This window comes from Conger conger, chromosome 13 (genome assembly GCF_963514075.1).
Source record: "Conger conger chromosome 13, fConCon1.1, whole genome shotgun sequence".
Classification (NCBI taxonomy): domain Eukaryota; kingdom Metazoa; phylum Chordata; class Actinopteri; order Anguilliformes; family Congridae; genus Conger; species Conger conger.
Window position 1 is genome coordinate 10021346 of NC_083772.1, and position 12106 is coordinate 10033451.

The 12106-nt window shown below is 45.4% G+C and overlaps 1 protein-coding gene across 1 annotated transcript in view; it reads left to right on the forward strand.

Annotated features, from left to right (window-relative positions):
• The window catches only part of LOC133108298 (protocadherin Fat 4), a 30692-nt gene extending 24725 nt beyond the window's left edge, over positions 1–5967 (forward strand). Inside the window, exons 14-18 of the mRNA XM_061217769.1 lie at positions 366–545; positions 1115–1242; positions 1490–1716; positions 3073–3331; positions 3906–5967. Coding sequence (XP_061073753.1) covers positions 366–545; positions 1115–1242; positions 1490–1716; positions 3073–3331; positions 3906–5371 — 2260 coding nt within the window. The 3' untranslated portion in view covers positions 5372–5967. The remainder of the gene's footprint in view (positions 1–365; positions 546–1114; positions 1243–1489; positions 1717–3072; positions 3332–3905) is intronic.
• The last annotated feature ends 6139 nt before the right edge of the window (positions 5968–12106 follow it).

Below are 12106 nucleotides of genomic sequence, written 5' to 3' on the forward strand. Positions count from 1 at the left end.
TTAGAACACCGTGGTTAACCAAGCTCAATTGATTGTGTTTTCAGGTGAGTACCTGAGCCAGTGTAATTCTCTATGAAGGGCACTGTGTTCAGTGTGTTGTTTTGAAGTCTTATTATGTTTTATTTGGTAAACCTAGCTGGGTGTTTTTCTTGCTAGTTGAGTTAAAAATGCTGGTGATTTAAAAGGTCTTATCTTGTTTAGCACGAAGGACCAAGCGTAGTAGACTAAGGACCAAGAAGTATGCTCTCATTCTGTTACTTTCCTGTGCTGGTCCCCATATTTAAGGTCTCTGACTGAACCAGATCACTGCTTGATTGTGATAAACTGGTGAGAATCTGACCTGTGTCTGCCCTGCTGGTCTCCAGGACCCTTGATGTGCACACCTCCAACATGACGTTTGGCGGCATCAGGTCCCTAGACGCCATTTTGCTGAGACCTGTGCAGGTTCGGACTCACGACTTTATTGGATGTGTGAGGAATGCCAAGGTGAACAATATCCCCTTAGACACCTCGCGAGCCCTGGCATCCTACAATGTTCTGGAGAGGTAAATAGGGAAGCTACATGCTTAAATTGACTTTACCTATTGCTTGACGTGTATTATATTAGCAACATTATGGAGCAGAGGATAACCAGGGGTTTGATTGTCCCCATGGTGCTTTCTGTACAGTGGTCCAATCGCTGTCTGTTACCCGCTCTGCTTTTCTCTGTCTAAATAAGGAGATAGAATGCTGAAGGAGGGCAGTCTGTCTGCTCTACTTTAAATAAAATCATTGATGGGATGCTGGGTTTTTTTTTTTTTTTCCTGGAAGGCACTTTAAAATTCTAACCGCATGGCTCGAAATAGCATAATAGATTAAATGGCAAAATAGATTAGATGTAATCTGTCTTGGATCGAAGAGTCCTGAAAGAAAGCGAGTGAGAGGGAGAGAGAAAAAAAAAAACACAATCAGGCTGTGTTCAGCTGGGAAGTGTTTCAGACTCTCTTGTGACTGGATTAATCACAGCGGAACAGAAACAGGATGTGGAAACACTGAGTGCATTTCCTGTCCTGGCGGAGGTGAACTTCATTCCGTCTCGGGCGCATTACCGCTGTCCACGTGTCCCCCTGGCCAGGTGTCCACGCCGGACGGCGTCGCTGTGCGACAGCAGCACGTGTCGGAGCGGGGGGGTGTGCAGAGACTACTGGTCCCATCACACCTGTGAGTGTGGGGACCTCTTCACTGGAACGAGCTGCGAGACAGGTATTTCCTGTTTTTTTGGGGGGTTTTTTACCTGTTTGTTTGAAAGGAAACGAACACACTTTCTTTTTTTATCCGTAGATCTTTGGGAATGCTTGTGATGTGTAACAATCTGATCCAGCTGACAAGGCTGACTCGCCTGCCTATCTGTCTGTCAGTCTGCCTGTCTGCCTGTCAGTCTGCTTATCTGTCTGTCTGTCGGTCTATGAGTCAGGTCATTCAGTGGTGCTGACTGCTCTTTGTTGAACAGAGATGTCTGAGGACCATGCCTTGCGGCTCAACGGACAGGCCCACATCGAGTATGTTGTGAAGGAGAGCTACCGCAGGGACCAGCAGCTAAAGGACTGGCTCTACGGAGATGGCGGGAAGGCAGAAGGACCTGCCGGCGGATCTGGGCTGGAGATGAACCTGAGGACCACTGAGCAAGACGGAGCTCTGCTCTTCATTTTGGGGAGAAAGGGCCAGGCAACCCTGAAGGTGAGTGCTGGAGGAGTTAACCTCATGCAGCCACACCAGGGCAGCAGCCACGTCCTGACGCACACTCAGTGCAGTACTGGAGCTGCTCGGAGTGTACCCTGTACATGTGGCCTGGGCTTGTGCCCATGCCTGTGTCCGTGTTTGTGCCTGTCCTTGTGCCTGTTCTTATGCCTGTGCCCGTTCCAGTGCCTGTGCCCGTTCCAGTGCCTGTGTCCGTTCCAGTGCCTGTGTCCGTTCCAGTGCCTGTGTCCGTTCCAGTGCCTGTGCCCGTTCCAGTGCCTGTGCCCGTTCCAGTGCCTGCGTCCGTGCTTGTGCCTGTGCCTGCATCTCCACTGCTGTGCATGTTGCTCTGTCTTTTATACTACAAAAATAAGAATGGGAGCAGTAGCAGTCCAGAAGACTGCTATTCATATTTCTTTGCTGCCTGTGCCCTGCTGCTGCTGATGCTGCTTGCACACATCCCCGATAATGAGCAATCAGAAACATTTAATGGCCATTTTGTGGAGCGGTAGTCCCTCCCCAACTGCAGTGTTTCGTCAGCCGCTGGTTTAATTTCGCAACATTAACCGAATGCAGTTTCTCCCGCCGCAGTGTTCCGCTTTGATTATCCACGCTTCAGTGCACATTTTATTGGTTCAAATCTGTGCGGTGGTTTTCCTGTCAAGCCTCCTGGCGTTAGTGTATGGAAACTGTGTGAAAAATGCATGAAGGCTCAGCGAGTGGAGCAGTGACGAGTATATTGATGACTGAGCTACAGAGAGCTGCCGGCTGGGCTACTGACATTGAGAAAATGGAGGAGGTAGCCCCTATGTGAATTTGAATTTTAAAACTATTTTTTAACTTGTGATTAATTCTGCTTCTATAACTCTGCACGTGGTTTGCGACTGAACCTGCAGAAAACCTTGGAGACTGTGCCACAGTTTTGACCGGCTCCCATAACCAGCATGATCATTATGCATTGCATCACACTGAACGGTGTGTTGCACCATTATTGTTAACATGCTATTGGTACCATCTGCAGAAAGTACACTCGCCTTGCTATACAATTGAGCTGTATTCTATTAGTGTGTATATACAGTATATGCATATATTCTAATTATTTTATTCTGGTATTGTATTGTCTTCATTCTCCTGGAGGTTTAGTTCTGCTACTTTTAACATTCATTTACATGGACTTGTCAGTGAAAAAACCCTTCTACCTACACCCAATCTGCCATATGCTGTAGCGCTAACCATGCATAGATTCAGCAGCTGTTGGAAAATTCAAGGATGTATCCCCCATGCTTACCGTGGGACTACCGCATAGATTTGCATCTCTGCTACAGCACGTCCATCTCTGATGAAATTCTCCTGCAGGTGATGGGTGGAAAACTCCTGTTCATCTCCAGCGACGACATTTCCAGACAGGTGACAGAGATCGCCATGGACACCCCGCTAGTGGACAGCCATTGGCACACGCTTCACCTGTTTAGAGAGAGATCAGCCACCATGATCCTGCTGGATGGACACCTTGTCATGAACACAACGGAATCCACACTTGATCTCACCATTGCCAATGTGCACAGAATGGTTTTGGGTGCCGATCAATCAGGAGGGACTACAACTCAACAGCCAGGTCAAAACAGCTCTGTCTTCAGGGCATATATAAAGAAATATTTTGCTCATTGTGCGTATTATGGCAGCAGTACTCAATACTCAATAAGTACAATTTGACAGAAGCTTTGTTAACAAATAACTCTTTGTTGTCGGGGCTAGTGAATTATCAGACAGTGATAAAACTGACTATCGTCATATTCAAGACAGATTGTTATACATGCTGTTTGAAGACAGAAGATGAAAGGGTTGAGATATCTCACTACATTAATGAGGATACAGTATGTAGTAATACTTTATCACAACACTTCAGATTTCATTATAAACAATTATAATATTTAGCTCTCCTTTTATATTGTCCCTTGTGTATGGACTGCATGTTTCATTAGAGTCTGTACTGTAGCTGTATAATTTAACAGTGCGTATGTGCACTTTTAAGAGTTTTTACATGGTATTGAAGCATTGTTTCCATGGAAATCTTCAGCTTTTCACGTAGATGCAGGTGAGCTGTGCTAGAAACGAGACACCAGTTGTGGAAATAATTGCATGTGAACTCATGAACTCATTGCTGAGTGCTCATGTCTTTCCCCTGGCAGGTTTCTCTGGATGCGTGGGATACCTCAGGTGGGACAACTGGGTCCTGCCCTTCAGCGGGTTCAGTGAGGTGGTGGAGGTGCGCCCCAGTCCCAGTCTTACGCAGGGCGGGTGCAGTTCAGCGGGGGCGTGCGTGGGCCATCTGTGCTCTGAGGAGGATGTGGCCTTCCTGTCCTGCCTCTCTCAGCTGTGCCCGAATGGGGACACCTGTGCCCTGCCCCCCTGGGTGAACGGCACCTGTGCCTGCCTGCGTAACGTCACGGACGGCCTGTGCAAGCTGTGCCCCCGCGGGGGGGGCGGCCGCGACGTCTGCCCCAGGCCACTGGCCGCGGGAGCGCCCGTCTGGATCGTGGGCGTCGTCGTGCCCACCACCTTCATCGTGATCTGCCTGACTCTGCTCGTCATCCTCAGATGCAAAGCGGGGTCCCGGCGGAAGATGCAGAGGGGGGGTCGAGGGTCGCCCGCACGTCTGCGGGTGAAGGGAGGGGTGGATAACGGGGCATTCTGTGGCGACGCCCCGGCCCCGGACGGCCAGCCTATCAGGGCTGAGAAACAGAGACCCCAGCCAGCGGAGCGCCCCCTGCAGGTCTGCGCTGAAACTGACCCGCCCAGCCTCCAGACAGATGAGCTGGAGTACTACGAGATTGACAGCACCTGCGGGGCCTCTTGCTCGGAGCTCAGGGCACCGAGAGGTGACTTAGAGGGCCCCCGCACCACCACAGAGACTGCAGTACAGAATGGGGGACAGCGGGACCCTCAAGACCAGGCCAGAGGCGACCAACAACAAAGCCGAATGCAGGCAGTTTTAGCCACACCTCACCCTTTGGTTTCTGAGAATGAACCATCGGACCAGCAGCAAACAGCGGTATGTAGCAGAGGGAGGAAACCTTGCGCCTCTTTCAGACGTGACTGTGGACTGCCGACAGGGCCTCACATCGGACCCTGCCCTTTCCCCAGGAGGGTGCAGGTTTCTGACCTCACAGGGCCCCCCCTGGGACTTTCCGCAGAGGAGGTAAGGAGGCTAAACGAGCCCTTGGACCAGCAGCAGGGCGTCCACGTGGCCACCGGACGGAGACACGCCCATTTCGCCGAGACGAGCGACAGCTCTGACAGCGAGTCGCACAGCTCATTCACCTGTTCGGTGTGTGGGTGTGAGAGGGAGGGCTTGTCTTTCGCCGGCGAGCAGGCCTGCCTCCGCGAACATGCCTCGCCGACACTCAGCGGCCCACGGCAGGGCGAGCCGGCGAGTGGCGACACCCCCTCTCTCCTCCGAGAGGACATCCCAATCGCTGAGATCCAGAGGGGCGCTGATAGTGCCTTCCTTGGGGGACCCCAGCACTGGGAGAGGCTGCTGAATCTGGGCCTGCACTTTGAGACCTATGCCCAGGTGTTTGAGGACATTGCTCGGCTGCCCATCGAACTTCAACACGATCTGGACTGGCAGAGTGAGGCGGAGGAAATCATTTGAACTCTGGTCACATATTCCATAATATATTACATAAAGCAACTCCATATATATACATAGTTTAGACTTTAGGATCGGGTCAGAAAGATGATAAGATAATATTCTCTTTGTAAGAGAGGGTGGGGCTTGAAGTTTGACTCCGCCCCATAATGTTCCCATAAATGGAGGTGCAGTTGTTTTGTCGCCCAGCAGGTGTCACTGTTATACAGTTGTGCTCTGTGTGCAAACAAGGAAATACATTTGGGAAGGAAAAAACTATGGCTGAGGGCTGGATCTGTGGTCTGATACATACATTGGGTAATAGATAATCTCAACAAATGGAAATGCTTTTTTATAGATTTATGTGTACAACTTGTAACTATTACTTTTATGTATTGTACACACTACAGTCTTCATTGATTATTGTGATTCAATTCATTATTCTTAAAAAATTCTTTATATAATACAGTATATGCCAAATCTTACATGCTACTGCGTAATATTATGATATAATAGCTATGATCATTTACTAAAGATGATCTTGTCTTGAAAAAGTGGATGGAGAGAAAATGATACTCATATACTCTTATCGGATTGTAAAATAAATGAATTGAAATTTTTATAGACTTGAGTAATATACTGGAAACAAAGCAGAATCCCCAGCGCAGCACCTTGTCAGCTACCCCCGGGAGTTTAATGTCTCTGTTCATAAAACAGCGCAGTCTAACATTTCATTACCACGAGCAGAATCGCAGTAATCAGAGCGCAAATAAACTGTGTCCTGACATGCCTCCGATCCGTTTGGTCCTGTCGCCCTTGTTTCGTTTTTTTTCGCAACATTTTCTGCAAAGTGGCATCGCTTGTTTACAGCTATGCGGCCAATATCTCTGCAGCTGTCCCCTAACAACCGGTGTCAGCTCTTTTTCCAGGCGCAGACTTGGTGGATAATGAAGGCTGTAATCACGGGCTCCGGGATAATGAGCCCGGCTGGCCTAATGAGTGCTCCGTGAGTGGCGGTGGCCCGGTACGCGCGTCTGTCGGAGGCCATTCCGCCCGCTATCGGCCTGTGAGAACGAGACCTTTCTCCCAGTCCATTAGGCACAATGACAAAACACCAGAGTAACGGTGGGCCCTGGTAAGAGGGCCACTATCTCTGCCTGTCCTCTCAGGGTGGAGCGGTGGATTCAAGGGCTGACTCAAATGAGAAAACCTTGGGCCTTTCCTCTGTGTTTATCTCTCTATCCCTCTCTCACGCGGCTAGTCAGTGGGTGAGAAACCCGACTCAGATTTTTTTAAAAACCTTTGGGGGCCTTTTCTTTCTCTCTAGCTTTTTCTGTCTTTCTCTCCCTGTCCCTCTATCCCTCCCACTCTTGCAGGGCTGGTCAATAGGTCAGAAACCTGACTCAGGTAAAAAACCACGGGGGCCTTTTCTCTCTATCATACCTCTCAGTTTTTTTACGTTTCTATTCTCTCTCGCGCTCACTCTCTCTCTCTCAGTTGTCCTCTCAGGGTGAACAGTTCCATCGGAGGGCTGACTCAGGTAAAAGCATGGGGGATTTTTGTTCTCGATGACACAGCAGTGCTACTTCACAGCTTCGCAGGTTTGTTCCAGGTTGTTCTATGAGGTCCACCCTGATGGGCCGTTATATGTTTTGCGCTGGTTTGAGCTGATCAGCCTTGTAACATGAGACACCACACTCCCAAATGGCAAGGAAGCACAGATGAAAGCAGTGCTCCAGGAGTCACACATGGGACACATATATTGTGCACCTGAACATGGCACATTTGAATAGCTTCCACTCACTTTATATCAATCTGCATAAATGAATACTTGCACTGGAAACAACTCTAGATGGATTAGACTGTCCACAGGATAAATGATGTGTAATGTTTGAGGTTCACAAATGGCAAATAAAATCTGAGGTGTGGTGTGGGAGTTTTTTAGGATAAAGGGATACTCAGGTGCAGTGGGGAAATCAGATCGTAAAATGAGTGAAAGAGATAAGGGGAGGTTTGAAGCAGCATATGGTTCCTTGTTCTTTAAAGGAAAAATATCCATGCTATTATCTTGAGACTCTCAAGGACTCATGCTGATTAGATTTCTGATGAGTAAATGAAGGCTTTAACATCTCCCCATATTATCTTTTGGACTTGAAGCATTCGTTTTTTTAATACTTAGTAAATAGTAACAGTAAACAGTAGTACTAAATCAATTTTACACTACTTAATCTTACATCTTTCCTCTCCCAAAACTATACCAGTGCTAAGTCCCTGCATATCTATATGACAACAACCTGTTTTATGTACAAAAATTGCATGCCTTTTTTCAGCATAGATTTTAAAGTCACTAATCTGGCCTCTTGAATCTGTGCTGTGCCACATCCACCTACAGAGCAAGCACTGCAGCTGAGGCATGTTTGGTCATTTCGGCCAATCATCAGTGGCTATTTTACATACTACTGGGTTTCACTGGGTGTTACAGGTGGGAGCTAGCACCAGTGGGAGGGGTGTCAAATCTCTCCCTGGCTACAACTGACCAATAGACTCCTGGAATGGGAGAAACTAGTGGATTAAATTTAAATAAAGGAATTTAAATGAGAATTCAGATAAAAATGCTGGAAGTGAGTGACTGTTTTAACCATTTGTTTTGTATTGTTTGACTTTATTGTGCATAATTGACGTCTGCTATTATATAATTAGTATCTGTATTTAGCTACTGTTTTTGGCAGGTCTTACTTGTGAAGGAGATTTAGTATCTCAATGGAATTTCCCGGTTACACAAAGATTAAAAAATAAAAAAGTAAAAAATATTACCACAGAAGTCTAAAAAAAGCTTTTTAAAATATTATTTTAGCTTCAGTCTGCAGCTGTTGAGCCCAGCTTATGGTAAGTGCATTTACAGACTGAGCTACTTAGAAAGCCCTTCTACATAATATTGTACAATACTCCCACAAAGAAACACACATTGCCTGCACTTTCATTATTCTCTCTATTGACATAAGATGTTACCAGGGATATAAAATATTCTTCTAAATTAATTCTGAAAATAAATATATTTTTGCTCCTATTAAACCAGAAGGGCTATGTAAGCATTGCAAACTCACTGTCCTTGGAACCTTGGAACAAGGCACAGATCCTAATCACCCTGTGTTGTCCATGCAAACTATACTTTTTAGGGTGCCAAAATTAATCAAGACTTGGATTTGGACCAGGACTTGGACCAGGATTTGACGGTCCATCTTGGAGTGTCCCATCTTCCTCTATGTGCACAGGCTAATGTAATTCAAGGCGTTGTTCAATGGAAAGTGCATCTCATTCATGTCCTTGTAATGCTTAACTCTTTATTTGCTGAATTTGAGTTTGATTCCTACTTTTCTTTTTGCTGATGCTGTTTGCTAACCAGTCCTTTTGCAGCATGTTGCAGTCACCCTGTTACCCTGCCCCTGAAACACGCTGTCCTGTCCAGACTGTCCATCTCATCAGCAGCTGAACTGACATATTTTCACAGGAACTCTTCTTCAGAACAGTCTAACATCAGCTCTCTTGTTTCTTTACACATGTCTAGCGAGACAACCTTTTTTAAACCCAGGAGTAATGATGCTCCGGGCTCCCGGCAGTACTCTTCAAGTAAAAATAAGCCAGAGACAAATTCCCATGCTGCTTTGTTTCTGAACTAAAGAGCCATTAGTTTCATTTGGACCCTCATACCATTTCCAGCAGCACACAGTAGCTCTTTGTTCTGCTGCCACTGAATTGCATAGCCTCGGAACTGCATAGCCGAAGTTCAGCAGCATGTTTGTTACTAGGCTACAGTGGCTGCTGGAAACAGGAAAGCATTGCCAGGCCTTGTGATAAAAAGAAAAAAAAATTTTCTTTATTTGGTGCAGTTCATCTCTTAGTGTCATTCTGGATTTCTCTGCGGACAAAATGAAGGCCCAGACTGTGTCCTTGAAGTCCTCTAATCACACGCTGTCATCTCTGTCTGCATGTGTGGCTTCTCTTTAATGAACTTGCCCTCTGTTATAATTTGTTGTGGAGACGGATCTGACGCAAATTAGGCAGGTGTCTCAGGAAGAGCATTGTCAAAGCGTTCTTGTCGGTTGAATATGTAGGGAGAGTTAAAGCGTTCCGAATGGTCCTGCCTGCACTCGCAGATGGATAATCTCCCTGAATCTGGACGAGGCTGCTGCTCTGAGCGCCAAATTTCATTTTAAGCCTGAAGTGACTTTGTGCTGCGCTTGTTACAGACCGGCATAATTAGCGGCAGTGGGGGTGGCGTAAAGGAAAAATCTTGGCAAGCGTGTCATGGTCGCCATGCGTACCGGCTGGCTTTGTGGAGCAGACAGCCTGAGACGGATCAGGTCTCACGGGAGAACCCCGTTTTATGACAGTACATCTCGGACTGATCAGGGTTTGTGAATCATCCTGAGGCACGTCTGCTCCCCTCTTAGGATCTCTGCATATCGGACCCAGAACCCTGCATTCCAGAACAGGCCGGCAAAACTTGACCTTGAACTTCAGTATTAAACAAACAACAACAACAACAAAACACTGGTCATTGTTACTTGTTACATGGAACAGTTTATCAGGACTCCCAGCATAAACAGATACCCATGGGAGTTCAATGACAGGGTTTGAAAGCAGTGATCCACACTAAATGGCCAGCCTGTAAATGGGCTGTTGAATGGTGAGTTCTTGTCACCAAACATCATGTGTAGCTCATTCAGAGGTGAGTAACGTAAAAAAAAAAAAACAGGCTCAAAAATGACTAAGCTAATGTACAGAACACCAGCTTTTGAGAAAATTATATGTTTGCAGGTCAGACGCAGCATGAAGTCCCTGACTCAAGAAAAATAGTGCATTAAAATGGAAACATGCCCTACTGTGCCTAAAATAAAGTCGCTTCGGCCAGTGAATTCCTGATGCTACTGCAGTTTGAAATTGTATTATTAGAAAATGAAATGGCATTGTCTCCCTATCTATGTGGTGGGCAGTTCCAAGGGTTCCAACGGAGAGTTTCCAACTGTGTCTTTCCTCCTGAATTTTGTTTGGTTCATTTACTTCAGAAGATATTTATGTATGTCTGTCCGTATTCATTGCATTACTAAAAAAAAAAAGCAGTGGAATAATACATTTCAATTTGGCACTCTTAAGTGGACCGTAATGAACCTATAAAGGAATGGGAAGAGAAGCAAAATGCCTTTGCAGTGAAATGAACACCAGCAGCCTCAAAGGACCGGGGTGTCTGTTGCTTTGTGCTTCGCCATTCGTCCTCCGCTTTTGATCCCCCCTCCCAATGCCTACCAACTGTCCTGAGTTCACTGAGTGTAGAGAGTAACAAAGTGTGTTATGAAGGAAATGATTTGTTACTCAAATATAAGGGCAGTCACAGTGTGGCTTTATTGAATAAATCCTGCAGTTCACTAATACAGATGGCAGAGATAATGTTTTTTTTTTTTGTTTTTTTCCCCCTCTGCTCGGAGGGCTACTTCTCTCTTTCAAAAGTACACCCATGTTTGTTTCTATGGGAGGGAACTTGATACACATTCCGAAGCAAAAACCAGTATGCTTTGTGTCTACAAGTATCTTAGAAAGCTCACAACACACTTGAAATGGCTATCGTCTTTTTCCCTGAAAACAAGATCAAAGTCCATAAAGACTCACAGAATAACTGCAGACACTGAGCCTGTAAATAATTAGCTCTTTACAGGGTACCAATTAAGAACCTTGGGTTTATGATTTATGCACGCAATAATGTCAGATCTGACGGTATAACCATAATTTCTTTATGATGGGATTACAATTGGGCTTGATATGGAGAGGTTTGAAGAGTCTTCAGAATGACTATTTTAGACATAATTCATGTACTTTCCCAACAACCCAGATTAAAGGATTCCAATACAATAAAAGTCTTGTCCGGTGTGTCCATTGTTATTGTTCTTTGGTTAGTGACGAAATTCGTTATTTTACATTACATTGTAAGCCTAAAACTCCTGTAAACCCTTAATTACACAGGTCAGCAATAGAACTAGGGAAATATCGGAAACTGTTTTGGATTTTTAAAAAGGAGGCAGTTAAATTTTCCATGTTCATTTTCAACCTACCATAGATTATATGACATCGAATGTTTAGTTTAAGAATTTATGAATAACTTGTTGTATGGCCTACAGCATATGCGAGGACTGCAATATAGACGCTAATAGTAGCTAATTATTTTAAATTATTTTAAAATGACGATGCAACTGCCAAGTGCATGTCCTTGTTTTTGCCACATACCCAAAAATACAGATAGGCCTATTTAATCCATTTAAGGCTTACATAGGTTTTATTGTCACTCAAGCCAATAAAAGAAACATTTCGTTTCAAAAAGGATGTATAGTTTCACCTTGATCCCTGTTGGCTATTTGCACATTCAAAAGGAATAAGGCCTATTCCATTGTTATATCGCTGTTGAATAGCTGTTTTTTATGCATGCGTCCATACATAGATGTCCATATCCTTCTTGCATGCTCCTACAAAAAGGCCAAATGTATATAGATCTCCTTGGATTTTCCTCAAGTAATTTGATCAGTGTTACCGCAACAAAGACAACGAGCAGTAAGCTATTCATTTGTGCATAAAAAGTAAATCCCAACTCTCCACCCCTTCAACTGTTACGGAGGCGACCAGATTTACATATCAAATGACATAATGTTTTTTTTTTTTTTTCAAATCGACCTAAGGTTTCCCCTTTGAATTTTTTTTCCAGTGAGCCGACGC